We start from the raw sequence: 20,159 nt of genomic DNA, 5'->3' as shown, positions 1-20,159 counted from the left end.
TTTCCTATTCTTCTACCCCTGCTGTGACACTGTGTGCTCACATTAAAATGGAGCTTCCATCTGCCTAAGTTCCCAAGTAACTACAATGAGCAGATATTTGGGGACAGGGAGGCAGCAGGAGAGCATGATGTTGTTTTCATGGCCTATCCTGATTGATAGCTCAAATAGGATACTTCTTTTCCTGCTCAAGTTTTGTCTTTTATAAAGTTAATAACCACTTCTTTCATTTGTTTTCTGTATACCTATCATTCATTCTTCCTAAACTCTTCAACGTAATATAAAACCCTTCTCATGGTATTTTTTCACAACAACAAAGAAGCAGATAAGCTATTACCTCTATATTATTACTGGAGACCACCCTCCTTCAGTCTTCTTTCCATTTCTAATTGGCTGATTTCTAGGCCTGCTGTACCACTGGTATCTAGGAACAACCCTCTAGCTCTATCCTCACTGAATTTTAAGTCTTTTAAGTCTCCCTTTTCTTTTTTTTCTTTTATCCACCAATATCTAAGAAAGGGTGTGTGGTGTGGGACACATTTTTCTTCTATCCTCACATTTGTAAGTTTAGCTAGGGATAAATTTCCTCTCATTTTGAAGGCTTTGCTCTATTATCTTCCAGCCTCCAGTGTCAATGTTTTCATTGAAAAGTATAAAGAAATTAAAGTAGTGTCCCCTCATCCAGGGTTTAATTTCCTGCAGTTTCTGTTAATTAGCAGCAGTCCAAAAACATTAAATAGAAAATTCCAAAAATAAATAATTCATAAGTTTCCAATTATACAACATTCTGAGTATGGTGATGAAATCCCACTCTGTCCTGCCAAGGACATCATCCCTTTGTCCAGCATATCCACACTGTATATGCTCCCTGCCCATTAATCACTTAGTAGCCATCTATGTTACCAGATCGAAAAAAACATGGTATATATAAGGTTCAATATTATTCATGGTTTCAGGCATCCACCAGCAGTCTTGGAATGTATCCCGCTGGGCTAAGTGGCAGACTACCGTACTTTAGTTCCTCAGCCCTTTTACATGATCTCCCCTTTGCTTAAAGCTCTCTAGAAGCTCTTCGAATTCTCCCTCTCCAAGTGTCCTCAAATTTCTTAATTATGGGTCTTGTGTTTATCCCTCACCCCACCCTCCTTTAACATACGTATTGTGCTGAGCAGTTCGTGGGCCACTTTATTCTAGATGCTAAAGCCTTTTCATTCTGGAAAATTTTCCAGCATTAGTTGATAAAATCTTCTCATTTTCTGTTCTTTCTTCCTATTACCTATTCCTATTACCCTTCCTATTACCACTATGGGGAAATTACTGGATCTTCTGTATTTATTTTGATTTTTCTTACCTTTTATACTGTACACGTCTTTGACTTTCTGTTCTACTTTGACACATTTCTTGACTTTATTTAATAAACATTTTATTGAAAGTTATTTTGTCTTTTTTATGGTTTTTGGAAATTTTCTTCAGCATCTGCCACTACCTAAGATCCCTTTCTCTGTTGGTTTGGTCTTTGGCTTTCATACTAAAGATTTTCTCCAAGTATCTAGTAATCCCTCCCTGTTCACTTGTATTTAATACGCCATGGAATACTATGCAGCCATAAAAAATGATGAGTTCATGTCCTTTGTAGGGACATGGATGAAACTGGAAATCATCATTCTCAGTAAACTATTGCAAGGACAAAAAACCAAACACCACATGTTCTCACTCATAGATGAGAAATGAACAATGAGAACACATGGACACAGGAAGGGGAACATCACACTCTGGGGACTGTTGTGGGGTGGGGGGAGGGGGAGGGATAGCATTAGGAGATATACCTAATGCTAAATGACGAGTTAATGGGTGCAGCACACCAGCATGGCACATGTATACATATGTAACTAACCGGCACATTGTGCACATGTACCCTAAAACTTAAAGTATAATAAAAAAAAAAAAAAAGAGTGAAGAAACTAAAAGACTAGAAGCTCCATGAGCACTGGCAGAGCTAAGGATCAATTGGTAAGCCTTGCTGTAGGATGATGAGATGAAGTCCAGGAGTAGGTAAGTGCTTCCAATGAACAAAGAGCTTAGCTCAAAGGTGCCCCTTATGACAGGGCTCCCCAACTCCCAGGCAGTGGACCAGTACAGTCCATGGTATGTTAGGAACCCAGCCACAAAGAAGAAGTGGGCTGCAGGCAAGAGAGCACTACTGCCTGAGCTCAATCTCCTGTCAGGTCAGCCAGGGCCTGAGATTCTCATAGAAGCATGAACCCTATCGTGAACTACACATGCAAGGGATCTAGGTTGTGCACTCCTTAAGAGAATCTAATGCCTGAGGATCTGAGGCGGACCAGCGTCATCGCAAAACCATCCCCTGCCTGTGGAAGAGTTCCAGGAAACCAGTCCCTGGTGCCAAAAAGGCTGGGGACCACTGCCTTACGAGACCAGGCAGCTTTTCTAAAACTCTTGAATCTTCTTACTTAGGGAATGACAGTAGGGAGATGCCAGCCTTCATGTATTCCAAGAGACAAAGTGGTGTTAAGAACTAGGGCTTTATCCTTCAGGACAATGACATCTTCTTAATCATTCTGTTTTCAGTCTTAAGGCTTAATCCTACCCTCTACTCTTATCCCCAGATTTCTGGTGTTCCACAGGGGTAAAGGAAGGCTAACCGTCTGGCCTAAAGAAGCAGCAAAGGTACTTGGGGGAGTTCTATTGGTTCCTTATTCAGAATTTCAAATTTCTCTACTATTTTTAGCCTTATGCCTTACTCCCTGCCTTCAAAGGTACCTGGCACCTTTGAATCTTCCCTATACTTTCTGAGTTTATATCTTTTATTCCTTGTTAGTAATTTTGGTGGGTTCCAGGGAGATAGTAGAGATAAATATATATTGTCATGTTCAAGTGAAAGTCCTTTAAAAGCAAACTATTTGAGCCACTGAAGTTACTTTTAAAATGTTAAGTTTCCCTATCTGTGTCAGGTTGACTTCTTCTAGATCCTGAGTCACATCTGTGGGTTGGGTTTTGTTTGTTCATTTCACTGGTTGGTTTTCATTTGCAAGAGGAACTCTTCAGGTCAGCAAGTGAGAAGAATAATCAAATGTTTCCAAACATATCCTGCCACTTTCTGTCCCCCACTCCCACAACTAAGAAGATTTAATCTTCCAATGTAAAACTTTGGTAGATTAAATTAAAAGTTGCTGAAAAGTAAAATTATTAAACATTACATGAGCCACACTATCTTGAGGTACCGTGTGATGGTTTACAAAATGTAATGAAATAGACCTATCAAAAAAAGTCATATGCATGTGCTTGCCATATAACTATATGGTTAAGGGACATCAGCTGAAAATCGCCTAAGTTTAATGCAATTTCTGAAAGCTTTACATTAAAAGGTTTAAAATGAAAGGTATTGTATTTTCATAGTTTTATTTCCAATTGTCTTCTTTCACCTAAGCTTGTAAAAGTTCCTTTAAAGAATAGACGGAAATCTTTTTTTGGCCCTCATGAACATAGTTCCTGGAAGACTTCAATTCAAAGTTCAGTGTTAACCAACCTGGCCTTTCTTTTAAAAACTGTATGTTTCCACTTATATGAATGAAGGGAGATCCCTTCATTCCTGTTTTCTATAGAGACGTAATCATAGGTATCACATGCAAAAATCATGTGTTTGCTCATAGGTAAAAACATATAACCAACTAGTCATTCCTGTCAAAGGAACTATAAAAATAACAAATAAGTCCAGGCGTGGTGGCTCACGCCTGTAATCCCAGCACTCTGGGAGGCCAAGGTGGAGGATCATGTGAGTCCAGGGGTTCAAGACCAGCCTAGGAAACACAATGAGACCCCATCTCTACAAAAAATTAGCAAAATTAGCCAGGTATGGTGGCACGTGCTCACAGTCCCAGCTACTTGGGAAGCTGAAGTGGGAAGATCACTTGCGCCAGGGGAGGTTGAGGTTGCAGTGACCCGAGGTCACGCCACTGCACTCAGCCTAGGCAACAGAGTGAAGGAAAGTTTAAGGGTGTATGTGTGTGTGTGTGTGTGTGTGTGTGTATATATATATAAAATTTTTTTTTTTTTTTTTTTTTTTTAGACAGGCTGTTGCCCAGGCTGGAGTACAGTGGGGTGATCTCGGCTCACTGCAACCTCCGCCTCCCGGGTTCAAACAATTCCCCTGTCTCAGCCTCCTGAGTAGCTGGGACTACAGGCACACACCACCACACCTGGCTAATTTTTGTATTTTTAGTACAGACAGGGTTTCACCATATTGGTCAGGCTGGTCTCAAACTCCTGACCTCAGGTGATCCACCCGCCTTGGCCTCCCAAAGTGCTGGGATTACAGGCGTGAGCTACCGCATCCAGCCCAAGCTTCAATATTTTTTAAAGTTAAGTTTCATCATCAAGCTGGTAATAGCAACTATGAGTGATATAATTATACACTGTAGATAATTCAGAACTCTTATTACACTAACTGGAAAAATTTCTCAAGCACCCAGGAACAAGGTGGCGGCTTAAAATATCGGTATGTCATTTTGTCAGCTTGTAAGCTGGAGTAATCAACATGAATGACATACATTTGCAAACTACTTCTCAAAAAGTAAGGTGGTTTCATTTGTTCTAAAGATAAGACATTCCTTCAGTGAAAGAACACAGATTGAAACACAGTCTGCAAAGACCTTATAAGGAACTGTCATGAAGAAGAGAAAAAATTCTGAAAAAATCTGATGTCACAAGCTTCAGGAGACTGAGACTAGGCTACAACTCATTTAAGCTGTTTGCTCACACAGCAGCAACTCCATGAATATATCTATGCATGGATTCTATGAGGAAAGACTATCAAAGAGAACACAAACAATTAAGAGATGAGTGTACTATTAATTACACGTACTTTAAAGCAACAAGTCTTTATTATGTACAATGACTAAACCCAAAGGTGGACAGTAAATGAAAAAATAGTCATCTAAGCTAAACAGGAAATAAGTATTCTTTAAACAGATGGATACCTGCTGTGTTCGGTGTACACACTTAACAGCCATCCACTTTTGCTCAGAGCTAAAAGGGTATTCAGCTTTTCTGATGTAGTCTTGTTGAAGTCCATCAAGACCCATCTATATGGCACAAAGAGAAAGTTAATTCTCACCTATATGTGATTATTTTTTCCTTTAACAAAGAACAAGGGTCACCACTCGTAACTAGGTTGGCTGGATTATTTTTCAGTTAATAGTGAAATAGTAAATGCTCCATCTATATATACTGTACTTCCCTACACATCAGCATACATTTTCAACATGAAAGCCCAGGTATGTAGATATAGTCTAAGTCAGGTTTTCTGGATTGTACGCTGACTAAACCTCCCACACACACTGTATTAATCCCTCTACCGGCTCAAATTCTGAAAGGAAGCAGGATATAAATAAATAAAAGTACCCAACCAATTCTGAGCATGTATTTTTATGATCAATAGAAGTTTTAGATTAAATCTCTCACTTCTTAGGGACTCAAATGGCTCACCTGTTATCATCCTAGTCCCTTACCCTCTACCAGTTTATATCCTGAATACTACCAGTCATGTTGTCGTTTTCCCTCCTAATAGCCTTTGCATCAATATCAAATATCTAAATATCAAAAATATCAAAAAATATCTTCCAAATATCAAAAAATGTTTAAACTACTCAAAATTCTACCATGTATTGCTTTCTACTTTCTACTGAAACACGTTCAGGCTCTTCCTGGCCTTCAAGGTTCTCCAGAAACCCACCACATACAGCGTCTATAAAAATCCTCCTGGTCGTGCAAATACATTTCATTTCATCCAGTTTGGCCAACTCATTAGCCACAACCAACTCTATGCTCTTTTATTCCTCTCTACTTCTACTTTAGTTCATTCCCTAGCTTATCTCATCTAAACCCTTCCTATCCTTCAAAGCCCTCATATCCCAGCTCTGAATTTGCATTGTTCTTATCTTATATGTGACTCAGTGTTTAAGATTTCAGTGTCTGCTGTCTTGGACTGCCTTTTGTCTCAAGAACGTCAATATAAATTCCCTACCTAAAATGTGAGGTCTCTGCCCATAAAAAGATAGTTTCATATTCTTTATCCCTCAAAGAAACTAATATCTTTATAAGCATAATACAGGAAATACTTGATAACGGATTCATGTTTTGAGTACTATGCTGTTTTAGTTGTAAGGAGACCAAATGATACAGAAATGTGCTTTTCTGCCAAGGAAACTATATATTCTAAAACTATCAATTTTATTTCATTAAATATGTTATAATAACCTGTAATTCTATACTGTCTCTCATTTCAAGCAACCTCATTTAGAAGCCTCTTGCTTTATACAAGTATCAAAATTTTCTCTGAATACTCTTAAAGGTAGGAATAGTTATTTTTGTTATGAGTGACAGGCTGGACTTACTAGGTTTCTCACTGAATCAAATATAGGACTTAGGGGATAAGGAGACGGATTGGGACAGATGAAAAGTTAACTGAGACTTCTTCTCCCCAAAACAAATTATAACTTCACAATCATTTTGAGAAATTAACAAACGAGAGAAAGACTGGGAAAAGAAAGCTATTTTCTCATGACTGTGTTATTATCTTTACATAGAAATACTAAAGAATGTTGCCTTTTATTCATTCAAAAGTTAGTATTTATCAGCAATTACACACATCTATAAAGTATTTCACATGTAGATCTCAATATTGTGGAAGACAGGAACATTTCTTCACAAGAAATCAACGACTGCTCATTAGTTTGTAACTTGCATGTGAACAATAAAGTTATACTGAAAAAAGTCTATACTTTACATTTATAGGAATAAAACTGATACCTAAAAGATAGTAAAAACAATGAAATAGTATGAGTTTTTTTCACTCAATACCTAAAAACCAGTAATACTGAAATTGATGACACTGCATTCTGTTGTGAGGGCAGTGTCTCATATGTCAAAGAAGAGAAATTCAGGTACGTACCTTCATTGCAAGAGCAATTAAGGCCCCTTCTGTTGGCTTCCCCATTAGAGTATTGTTTCTAATTACAGCATCATTGCACACACAGCCCGCCTAAGAAAAATACACATAAACTATGAACCTATCACTATGTCTTAAGTTATTATGAAGAAAGTCACCATCTTGGAAAAAAAAATATTTACCTCAACAATTCTGCTAACAGCTGGGTTATAGAATCCATGAACAACATCACCATCAACAATCACTTCCCCAAATTGATTATAGCCAACTCCAGTAACCTAAAGATCACAAAGTGGGATCAGTAATACAAACACTACAAACACTTGGTGGTGACAAGACCTATAAAACCCAAAAACTATAATGAGTTCTGTTCATTTTATTTATAATGACACTTAAAGTGTTCATCTAGAAAAGCATTAAAATTCGTCTTTAAAAAGGACATTTAGTAAAGAAATATAGATTCTAATTCTCATCACAATTATTAATCTAAAAAGATTGTTTTCTAATTACAATATACTGTTAAAAGAATAAGCTATGAAAATATACATAAGTAAGCTTAAACTTATATGACATTACACTTATATAGCATACTACAGTTTGCAAAGAACTCAAATCCATTACCATATGTAACATATAACACAAAGCTGTGACTTAGACAAAAGCAGTATTCTTTTTGCAAACATGCAGGCCTGGAGACATTGAGATATATGCTAGCACTTACAAATCACTTTAACACAGCATATTACACACCAATTTTAAAAATCAGAGGTAGAGACAAACCAGGTATTTATATCATATGTCTAGAACAAACCAAGCCAAACAAAAAGAAATTTCACAATAAAAATCATACAATTTAGTGGCCAGGTGTGGTGGCTCACATCTGTAATCCTAACACTTGGGAGGCTGGGACAGGAGAATCACTTTAGCCCAGGAGTTCAAGACCAGCCTGGGCAACAAAGCAAGATCCATCTCTGTTAAAAATAAAAATAAATAAAAAATGTTTAATGACATTAATTGAGAGATAAAACAATTAACGAACAGTTAATGCATTACATATAGCATGACCTTGAAACAAAAGAAAAACTAATATTCTACCTTCCATACCTGGATCATATAAGCACATGTAATCCCAATGACCCTTCTGAATCATCCAGAAAGGGCACATTCACCAACACAGCATGGGGGATCTTTGACCAGATCTAACACCGTAAATATCAAGAGTCTCTTTTCAAAACCTATGTAAAATGGACGTAAATAAACCCAAGTACAACTTCTGTCAATTTGCCTACTGCTTATTTTTCTCAATGAATTAGCTATAAATACATTTTAAATCACTGTACCCAACATAAGTAGTGTTAAGAGCATTCCAGTCAAAAATCCTGCATAGACTGAGTAGGATTAGACCTGTCCATAAGCACCTTCAGGAAGAACTACTGCACAGTGATGTGCACTTAAGAGACAATGTATCAATATATAATTGTTAAAATAAAGTGATTCATTCATTCATTCATTTATCAAGTATTTATTACTATGAAGCAGGCTGTGTGCTAGGCAATATAGCTCCTGCTCTCTTATAATGGGGAAAAGGGACAGAAAATTTTACCTAAGATAAGGACTAAGAGGTATGAAATGCTAAGACAACATATAACATAGGGCCACTTCTGGGTGTTCTGAAGAAGTGGGTTGGAATTAAGGTGCAAAGGATGAAGAGGCATTAGACTATCCTAAACAGTGACAAAGGCAGCAAAGTTCTTAAAGTAGGAATAATTGTGTCACATCGAAAGAACTATACAGCCAGTATACTTGATGCACAGAAAGCAAAGGGTAACATATAAGGATAGAGGAGAAAATAAGGGACAGAACATGTACGGCTTTGAGATGCCACAGTTCAGGATCCTGATCACAATGGAAAACCATTGGAGTACCTTAATTTATGGAGTGACATGCTTAAAATTTGGTTCTAAAAAGATCCCTCAAGCTGCTTATGGAGTGAGGGCATCAAGAATGGAAAAAGACCAGTCAAAAAGCTTTATCAGAATGGCAGGTGAGAAATGGCGGTAACTTAAAGAAGCTGGCTATAAAGTAGATGGCTGGGAAAATTCTTTAGGAAGTCAAAATTGGTAGGATTTGATTATGGATAGATGAAGGGGTGACTGAAAGAGAGATGTCAAGGAGGAATCAAAGTTTTCGGATTGAACAAGTGTACAAGTGGAATGAGACAAAGACTTGGTAAAATCACAGAGAGAGAAAATAACTCCACTACTAATTTACAGCCCTTTTGAAGGTAAGACACTGGAACTGTTAGGAATGTTAAACACCAAGTTTCTTAAAGGGATACTGTTTTTGTTTGTTTTTAAAAACCTATAGAGTACCTCAGCATGCAGACCATCTGAAGTAAATATGTGAGTAACAGTCATTTCATTCTTCGTCAGTGTTCCAGTTTTATCTGAACAAATCACATTACAGCAGCCTAAAGAATTAAATCATTACAAGTCACCAAAAGAATCAAGGAGAAATAAAGGTTCACTTAAAAAACAAATCAAAGACTAGAATCCTGTCCTACTTCTCTGAATTTTATAGAAACCAAACTCATTGGTAATTTTAGATTAACTTCTCTCATTATGCTTGTTTCAGCATAAGGTGCAGTTTCTGAAATTAAAAATAAAAATTAGATGATGACATGTTCTTATTTATATACAGTTAGTTTCTACAAAGCTACTTCACATTAGCTTTATGTAATGATCTTATATAACATCTTTTCTAGAAAGTTTGAAGAATTTCTAAATATAAACCCATATAATTTCTTCAATAAGGATTTTTCAAGGTATTTCAGCTTCTCATATATGGAGAAGATATTAAAATACAAACTAGAAATTAAATTCAGTACATTTTTGGAGTTTCAAAGCATATTGCACATAAAGTTTTGTTACAACAATATAACTACTGTAAATATACTGTTCTTACAGGCAAATTCAACTCACGTATGACATTTGGGATCTGTAATAATACATTATCTTCTTTGACATGTCACAAGAAAAAAATTCTATTAATTTTACTCCAAGATTTCAGTTGTTGTATGGATTTTCTTAACATGATTTGAGCATTAGAACATGATGTAGAAAGATTTCTCTTCAAGTCCCCTCACCTAAGGGATAGGAATTTTTAATTGCCTTTTTTGGTTGTTAAAACCATATCCAATTTTGCCATAAGCCAAACATCATTATGCAAATCTCTAAGATAAAAACTGTAAAACTCTGAGATGATTCACTATTGACATAAACTTACGCATCATTGCATAAGAATGCTCTTAACACAGACTTACCCAGAGTTTCAACAATAGGCAGCTTTTTCACAATGGCCCTTTTCTTCACCATTCTCATGACACCAAGAGCTAGCGTCACTGTGACCACAATGGGGAGACCTTCAGGAATTGCTGCTACAGCCAAACTATAACCAACATATACAAAGTATTAAAATGTAGGTTAAACAGCACTCACAGCAAAATTTAAATTGGATGTTACTTAAAGCTTAATAAAATGCAAAATTAATAGTCAATACCTAACAAATAAACTTCTCAAAAGGAAGAGAAAGTTAACATTTACTGGATACCTAGTAGCTGCCAAGTTAAGCACAGTGGTTAAAAAATGTAGGTTCTGACATCAAATTGCCTGGATTTGTATCCCCGGCTTCACCACATCAAATTGCCTGGATTTGTATCCCTGGCTTCACCATCTCTTACTTGTGTGATCCTGGGCTACTTACTAATCTAGCTCTGTAGTTTACTGTCCTCATCTATAAAATTCAGATAACTACAAATGTTCAAACAAAAACTCATACATGAATGTTCACGGCAACACTATTCACGATAGCCAAAAGATGGAAACGGGCCAAACATTCATGAACTGATAAATGTAAAATTGTGACATCCATGCAATGGAGTATTACTTTAGCCACAAAAAGGAATGAAGTACTAACACATGCTACAACATGAATAAACCTTGAAAACATTATGCTAAGTGAAAAAAGACAGATACAAAAGGTCCCATATTATATCATTTCATTTATATGAAATATCTAGAATAGGCAAATCCATAGAGATAGCAGATTAGTGCGTGGTTGCCAGGGACTAGGGGAAGAGGAAAACTGGGGAGTGACTGCTTAATGTGTACAGGGTTTTCTTCTGGCATGATGAAAAGGTTCTGAATCTAGATAGCGGTTAACAGTTGTAAAACACTGCGACCATACTTAACTCCACCAAATTAACTCTTTAAAACTGTAAATTTTATAATATGTGTATTTTATCACAGTTTAAAAAATTATTTCACTCGCCTTTTATAATTAAAAAATAACAAGTCTTTCTTTGTGCCATTCCAAATACTATCTCTTGACTCTGCTAGAAATAAGGACATAAGCAATTTAACCCTTCATTCTACCACTGTTCCCTCTGCTGCTTCTACTTCCTAATTTCCATTACCAACTTTTTCTTTGCATAATCTAGTACATTAGCATCCTTTTCTATAACCGTAATTGACTTTTTCATGCTTTATTTACTGGTTGATTTTAAAGTTGAAAGCACATAAGCAACAACATTATTGGCTAAACAATACACACTGAAGAGTCAAGAAATATGTATTATCATTAATACTTCCTTTTCTCCTTTGGGCTACTCAAAGAGAATGTTCCTAGTTCAAATGGAATCCTTTTTTTTCTTTTTTCTTTTCTTTTCTTTTCTTTTCTTTTTTTTTTAAATGCTTCCATTAAGGAAAAATAGGCATCATCACTTACAATCTAGATACAATGAATCTTTTCAATCTTTTATATTTAAGTCATCTTAGCAAAACTTTGCAGAGGAATAAATAAATTGTAAAAAAACTTCACTCTAAATTTTCATTTTAATGATAACCCAAAACTATTCCTGGACTTGAAGGCATCTATACCTGAAATCGGTAACATCTTTTGGATGCAACTAACTGCTCATCTACTGCTTTTGGTGAAATTGGAACATATTTATCTTATAAATATTGATTTCAGATTTCAAAAAATATTTCTAACAGGCACTAGCTTATTAATCTAGTTCTTCTTTCCTGCATTTGTTCTGTCAAATTGCAACACTTCTAAAACCACTGATGGCTCCCAATTGTGTTGAAAAGAGAACAGTTATCTTCTTTGGCCCATGACTGCAAAACATTTTCAATTTTAGATTTATAAACACCAATTACAATGATGAATCCAATGAATTTTTCTACTTCTGCATAATCTATCTCCTTTTAATCACTTTTATATTCATACCAGCCTTCAGCATTTCTCCACTTAAAAGCAGTATGAAGTCAATGCTGATAAACAAGCATCATAAAAGATGAAATAGGGTCATGCATTCGTTTAGCAAAAAGAGATGGTCCAGATTCTTGCTGAAAACTACTGCATGATAGAGTCCTTGCTGCAGAATGATTAACTGGAAGAGAATACCTGTTTCTTTTTTGTCCTTAAAAACAGATTGCTCACTCATCAAAATTAAGGTGTTTGAGAAGATCTAGAGTATCATCATCCAAAGACTCAGTCTTGAGATTTCACTTATATTATTAATTTCACCCACATCATTACAGCCCACAGTGCTTCTGTTTGGCTCTTTGCACTGATCTTCTGATTTGTCTAATAATTGTGAAAAGTCTTCTCTGTCAATTATTCTCTTTGCCATTATAGTAGAAAGTGAAAAATTCTGAATTCTCATTTTTGTTCAATGAAAGCTGTAACAAACAAACCTAAAGATTGTGCCTTTAGACTTCTTTTACACCTTCTTAAATGATGCAATACTTTAGGCAACACAATAAGAAAACTAAAGAATAAGAGAATAGTGATTATTTACTTTATTATTACATCAACCTTCTCAATGATTCCATCATTTTTCTGCTTTCTTATTGTTCTAGTCATCTTCAGCACTCTTGCAAATAATTGTTAAAATAATTCCTAGGGTGAAGAAATTGTAAAATACTTCAAGAAAGAGGAAAAATAGGACCATTAAAGGTCCCATAATGTAGCTTATATTTATAAAAGATTCCAATGGATCCATACTGCAAAACAGAATTGCAAAATAGAATGAGTTTTATTCTATTTGAAAATTTTTAAGTTTCTTGCCCTTTGGAAGACCTTGAAGAAAGAACAGAAGTTATGATATGTCAATCTGTACAAACAGAACTCAAAAAAAAACCCAAATCCTCAAAAACTAAAAACGATCCAATGGATAATATGTCAATGCTTAATATCTCAAACTTATTCCCCATTTTAAATGTATTTTATATTTAACCCATGGCGTTTTTAAACACAAATTTAAACCAAGAGTTTCAAATTGCATTTTCACCCCCTCGAGAAAAAAAAAAACACATTCTTTCACTATATCACAAATATCTTTTTACTTCTTATTCATTCTGATTCCTTGTAATCTATTTGACTTTTCTTTTTGAAAGACATTGACTTTTGTTCTAATATTTGAAATATTTCCTATGCCTACAACAGAGGTCTACCAGGATTTCTTTTTCTTAGATGCCTAAGTAAGTTCTTGCCCTTTCTTATGTCTATTATCATCTTCCTTTCTTTCACCCTTGTTTTGCTGGAATTCATATAAGGATGGGTAGGAAATGAATGTTCTGAGTACTTGCCTACCTATTTGTCACTAATTGGACCAATCCTTTGGCTAGGCCTAATTTACAGATTTATGATCAATTGCCCCCCTAATTTGTTACCACTGCTCCACTTATTCTAATGCAATCTGATGTTGCTGTGGATGAACAGTTAATAAAATAATCTTCCCCTTCTGGATTTGATTAACTCTAGTTCTGTTCACCTACTGACCTGGTAAGAATAATATGTCAAGTATGCTGCTAGATAACACTGCTATGATTAAGGGATCCGCTGACTAATAAAATCTCTCTGGACTAGGAAAGTTATAATTATCTTATAGGAAGTCATAGCTTTGAGTTTCTCGAGTGTAGTAACTTGTAACTAGACATGTCCCTTGCAGGCATCTGGAAACGCATGTTTCAAAATATGTCTCTCATAGAACACGAGATATTTTAACCCAAGGTAGATCCCACACTCACAAGGTTGACCTTATCTCCTTGTACTTGAGTGAATTGCTACATGGACTGCTGCGGACTCTCAGGAGAAGGCTGCCTGAAGTTACCCTGCTGTGTTCAGGGCACAGGTATCAGATGTGGTCTGTGAAAGTCTTGTGAGTTGGAATGTTTAGAAGAACCCAAAAAGACCCTGTGGTAGAAACTGCAGTTGCTAATGAGAAGTCTGATGCCAGCATAGTTACCCTTCCTTGGTAGATGACCTGACTTTTTTTCTTTAGTTTCACAAGTTTTTTCCATTCTGCTTGGTATTTAGTGAATCCTTTCAATCTATAAAGACTTACTTTTTGCCTTAGCTTGAGAAGATACTTGTGTGTCATATCTTATGTAATTTTTGAAACTCCAATTAGTTACAAGTGGTATTTCCTGAAATTATTCCTCTTCTTCATTTTATCTCATTCTAAGACTTTTTACTCTTTTTGGGGGGAGACCTCTTTGAATTTATATTATACCCCTACAATTGAATTTTTAATTTCAACAATCATAATCTTAATTTCTAAAAACTCTTTTTGTTCTCTGATCCTTTTCTACAACAATTTATCTCATGGATGCAGTTTCTTCACCAGTCTCTGAAAATACAAACACTTGGTTTTTAAATTTGTCATCATTTCTTCAATGTTTCGTTTTCCTCTGAAACTGATTATTCAATTTCTATATTGTGAACTTTCTCTTTCATGCTGCTAGTTTTCAATTTGACAACCCTTAATTGTATATTTATATATAAAAAGGCAATAATGCATTAGTAATTCCAGACATCTAGTATGGGTTTTCTTCATTACCATATACATACATTTTCATTTTTCTAAGGATAATTTTAATATATGACTTCTGAACTATTTATGTAGCAATGTTATACTCTTATGGGCTCCACGTAATACTGATCTCCGTAATAAAACGTAAGCTATGTCCATTAGAGAAATAAAAGAGGCAAAAGAGACTCCAATCACAAAGTATTGAGACTTACCTTACACTAATAGTAAACATTTCCAGGATATCTTTTCCCAGTAACCAGCCAACCAACATGATGATTCCTGAAAGATAATTAAATAGTTATTTTTCCCTTTTACATACAATCACCTAGAAGGAACAGAACAAGCTGAAGGAATCTAAAACGTCCCTTGACAAAAAAGGGAAAGCATATCAGATCACAAATAGAAGATTTTATAAAAATCCATTAAACAGGGGAGGTTAAAGTTAACACCGCTTAATGTGAATGCTGTGCATACTCACATACGTACATGTGTGCACACACACACCACACATGCACACACACACACAGTTTTACTTTTGGTTGACACTGCTCCTACCCATCCCTTAAAGCAGTAATATTTTACTATTTTTTAAAAAATTACCAGTATGTTCATACAATGAAAAAAAGAAGGTGGCAGCAAACATATAGGTCTTCTATTTAATATCAAATATGCAAAATTAAACCCTAAAACGTTATTTTCCATAACAAAATATCCAGACACTTCTCAGAAAATCCATACTACATACAAAGGGACACTTAGGACTTGGCTCAAAAAGTGATGTGCCTTACGTTAAGCACCTACAACTGCATTAACATCTAAAAATCACTACTTTTATGGCATTTCAAAAATTTAAAAATCAATTAAACCAATACTCCTTGCTTTAACCTTTTATCTTTGAAAAGAATAGGGGGAAAGGGGCGCACAAGCAGGTTTGTGAGGAAAAAGCAAACAGATTCACGAGAGGTTTGATAAAATAAGCTATCTCAAGGTTGCAAATCAATATGAACATTTAAGACAAGTTTTTTTTTATCTTTATATAACTAAAGAATAATTATCCAAATAGCAACCTTCTAAGATCCTATCCCAAATACTATCATGATGAAAGAAATTATGTCCAAAGGATTATACCAGGGGTCAGCAAACTATAATCTGTGGGTCTCCTGTCTGCTTAGGTAAATGAAATTTGTTGGAACATAGCCACACTCATTTACTGACATATTTTCTATGATTGCTTTCATACTAATGGCAAAGTAAAGTATTTCCAACAGAGACTATATGGACTAAAATATTCACTATCTAGTTCTTTACCAAAAAAAAAAAAAAAAAAAAAAAAAAATTGCTGACCCCTGATCTAGCTCTTGACCTTGGCAAGAAAAATTATGTCCAATGTAATATACTAACATATAACCAGAGATCGTAAAGTTGAAACATATTTATTACTAAATTTGAAATGGTTTATGGTATAGTGCTAATAGAAACTACAAAGATTCAATTGGCTAGAATGTCATTCGATTTATCAAATTCACTATAAAATTTCTAGAAAATGAGCAATAATCAAATGGAAGAAGTTATGAGGGCATGCACACCAGTGAAACAAAAACAACTAAGATAACTTCCTACCTTCTACTTTATGTTTACAATGAAGATAGATGGATAAACAGAATTACTATTTACAAAGTTATTTCAACTAATATTGTATTAACAGAAATACTGCTTTAAAATTGCATTAGTCCTGTAATCCCTGCACTTTGGGAGGCTGAGGTGGGCAATCACATGAGTTCAGGAGTTTGAGACCAGCCTGGCCAATGTGGTAAAATCCCGTCCCTATTAAAAATACAATAAAAAAATTAGCCAGGTGTGGTGGCGCACACCTGTAATCCCAGCTACTCGGGAGGCTGAGGCAGGGAAATCACTTGAACCCCAGGAGGCAGAGGTTACAGTCAGCTGGGATTGCGCCGTTGCACTTCAGCCTGAGCAACAAGAATGAGACTCCATCTCAAATAAAAAAATTTTATTACTGACTTTGAAATACTAAACTAGCTGGAATAATTAACATGGTAAGACAATTAAAGGAGAAAAGACTCCAAAATTAATGCAAGTGCTTAATGTGTGATAAAAACGTGACTTCAATCCAATGAATAAAGACTGGATTACAGAATTAATGGGATAATTAACTTGAGTAAAAAAGTTAAAACTCTGCCTTAAGCCATGTACTAAAATAAATTTTAAATAAAATAGTAAAATGTCAAAAATAAAAAAACTATACAACGTTTTAATAAATGTTCTTATAAACACGAGGTTGGGAAAATCTTTAGGAACAGAACGTTTCCAACTTAATTGCAGAGATTATCAATAGGAGGGTGATAACAGAATCTCAAGGAAAAGGGGATGTTTTAACCCATTTGTGTCTGAGGTTGCAATTTTTTGAATTTTTGCAACCAGACCTTGGCAATGACCTTGAGCAGTAGGATATAAATAACTCCCACATGCTTAGCATTCCAATAATGGAACACTAGGCATAAATGGTTACATATATTGTCCTCTTACCAAGTTTATTCCACATGCCTCAAAGGCAACTTAAATGGGAAAAAAATACTTATACAACACAAAGATTGATAATCTAGTCATATAAAAAGCTTTTATCAATCTAAGACTCAAAGACACAAGAAAAGGGACAAAAGAAATCGTTGGCAGGTCATAAAATGAAATAAAAATGATCAACCCACACATGACAAAGCACCCAGTTTCCCTAATAATGAACTGTGAAATCAAATAATAAGAACTCTTTTATTTACGGTTGAAGTTAATGGCAATACTTAAAGCTGGCCAAAAATTTAAAAGTTACATGGATCCCCTTTGACTAAATAATTTTATTTCTAAGAATTTTTCCTTAAAAAAGAGAGGTATTTACCAGAAGATACCACACTGAAGAAGTATTTATATGACCAAAAAAACCCTCAAAAAATCCTAAATGTCTAAAGAGGTCTTCTTATATGTTTTCCCACAAAATAGAAAACTATACAACCTTTACGTTTGTTTTATGTGACCATCAATTTAATGACAAGAGTTTTATGACAGGATATGTGAAATAAAAATAGAAAAGCAGTCCATAAAACTATAGTATTACATTCTTGTTGAAGACTAGAAAGACAAATACTAAAATGTTTAAAGAAATATTTTCTGATTACAAGAATCCGAGTTCTATTTTTTCTTTGTTGAAATGAACAATGGCTACTAGTAGTCTTATAATTTTAAAACGTATTAAACTTAATAAAAAAAGAAAAGCCAATAAATAAAATTAGAATAACACCACCCTTCACATTCAAAAAACAAAACTCAAATAAAAATATATACATACTCACTCTTCTCTTACCTATTATACCAAAGGAGTAAAAGGAAAGTTGTTTTCCTAAGAGGTCCATGCTCTTCTGCAGAGGGGTTTTTGGTGCCTTGATAAATTGAAGAAGAGTGTCACCACAATTAGCTATATTTACTAAGCTTTATCAAGTGCCAGGGGCTTGCTAAGTGCTTGACAAAGCAATTCCTAAGTTAACCATACGACTCTCCCATAAGGTAAATAATCACCTTCACTGAGAAAACTGAGACTTAGATTTTACACAATGCCCAAGGTCACACAGTGAGGAACAGAAATTCTCTATTTTTAAAAACCTGTTTATTATTTGAAAAGGTCCGTTCTCTCTATGCTTCCTTTTGAGGAAAAATCTGTTCTCCCTCTTACCAACCACTGCAGGACTTCATTACCATCAGCTGCTCTCTCACTTGCTTTTCCAATTTTCCCCTTTCAGTATCCACAAACATGCTAGTAACCCAGGTCTTTTAATCCCCCCTCAACTGCTAACCCTCTTCTCTGTTCATCCCTTCACTGCCACGCCTCTTGGAATGAGTTCCCACTTTGCATCGCATACTGGAGTTTTGGCAGGTTACCTGAGAAATCCAGAGGATTTGGGGAGAACATGACATTTGCAGAATGCAGCTTCTTTTTATAATAAGAAAGTATTTAAAATGAACTCATCTTTAATACTTTTAGCCGAGAATATCTTGTAGGTTATTTTACTTGGCAATCTTTTCCCTGCCACCCTTACTTGGAATTATGTGAAGCTGAAAAAATTTGATAGAAGACATATTCCAAGGTACAAATATACTAATTACTAATCCTTAAAATTACCACAACACTAATTTCTGAAAATAATAAGATCTACAAATAAGTGGCTATAAGCCTTTTTCTGCTATAAACAATGAGTAAAGCTCAAAATCCTTTAGAATACTAACAACATCAATTTAGACCTTTTCAATTACAGGCTTTCCAATTATGTTTCTAAACACAGACAACTGATTTCCATTCTGAATAAAATACTGCTCTCAACAGTATATAAAATAATCCAACATTCTCTACTTACAATGAAGAATTTCAGATTTGGAACAAATACATCATTAACATATTAAGTACTCACCTCTTCTGCTTGCATCATTTTAAAAACCTCCCCAAATTCAGAATTTTCTCCTGTTCCAATGACAACACCCTAAGGGGAAAAACAGGAAAATACATTTACATCCAGATGAAATGTAAACCAAAACACATACACACACACATCCAACAACTTTCAAAGTCTTACCTACAGTGAAGATGTCTAACATACACACTCCTAAGATTTCCTCAGCAAATTTACTTTTTTATGTTCCTGTCATTAGCATTTGCCCCTTATGATTTAAACTCTGGAAACAAACATTACATTAAACGTATTGCTGGCCGGGTGCTGTGGCTCACGCCTATAATGCCAGTAGTTTGGGTGGCCGAGGCGGGTGGATCACTTGAGGTCAGGAGTTTGAGATCAGCCTGGCCCACATGGTGAAATGCCATCTCTACTAAAAATACAAAAAATTAGCCAGGCATGGTGGAATATGCCTGTAATCCCTACTACACAGGAGGCTGAGGCAGGAGAATCACTTGAACCTGGAAGGTGAAGGTTGTAGTGAGCCAAGATCACGCCACTGCACTCCAGACTGGACGACAAAGCGAGACTCCGTCTCAAAAAAAAACGTATAGCAGACTCAATTCTGAGGCCTATTTTTGGCCTATATTAGTATTTCTGAAATACAAATATGTATTATACTCAATAGGAGACATTTAATATAGTTTCTTTTTACCCCTAGTGAATGGTGTCTTTTGCACTGGTGGAGTATCAGAATTCAGGAAAGGAAGCATTTGAAATCGATCAACAGGTGAACAATATATAGTCAGATTATTATAGCCAGTATCATATTAACTAAATTAAAATTTATTTAATAATAAACACA

The 20,159-nt window shown here is 35.2% G+C and overlaps 1 protein-coding gene across 7 annotated transcripts in view; it reads right to left on the bottom strand.

The window, feature by feature from the left end:
• The window catches only part of ATP2C1 (ATPase secretory pathway Ca2+ transporting 1), a 161,207-nt gene that overhangs the window by 42,239 nt on the left and 98,809 nt on the right, over positions 1 to 20,159 (bottom strand). For all 7 annotated transcript variants that reach the window (XM_019023678.4, XM_019023680.4, XM_019023687.4 and 4 more), the window contains 8 exons: positions 19,316 to 19,384; positions 18,217 to 18,292; positions 15,056 to 15,122; positions 10,287 to 10,411; positions 9,337 to 9,434; positions 7,147 to 7,242; positions 6,968 to 7,057; positions 4,995 to 5,099 (listed from right to left, as the gene is read on the bottom strand). In XM_019023678.4, coding sequence (XP_018879223.3) covers positions 4,995 to 5,099; positions 6,968 to 7,057; positions 7,147 to 7,242; positions 9,337 to 9,434; positions 10,287 to 10,411; positions 15,056 to 15,122; positions 18,217 to 18,292; positions 19,316 to 19,384 — 726 coding nt within the window. The remainder of the gene's footprint in view (positions 1 to 4,994; positions 5,100 to 6,967; positions 7,058 to 7,146; positions 7,243 to 9,336; positions 9,435 to 10,286; positions 10,412 to 15,055; positions 15,123 to 18,216; positions 18,293 to 19,315; positions 19,385 to 20,159) is intronic.

The sequence above is a fragment of the Gorilla gorilla genome, chromosome 2 (assembly GCF_029281585.2).
Source record: "Gorilla gorilla gorilla isolate KB3781 chromosome 2, NHGRI_mGorGor1-v2.1_pri, whole genome shotgun sequence".
Taxonomy (NCBI): Eukaryota; Metazoa; Chordata; class Mammalia; order Primates; family Hominidae; genus Gorilla; species Gorilla gorilla.
Note: the sequence above shows the minus strand (reverse complement) of the source record. Positions and strands in the feature narration are given on the sequence as shown.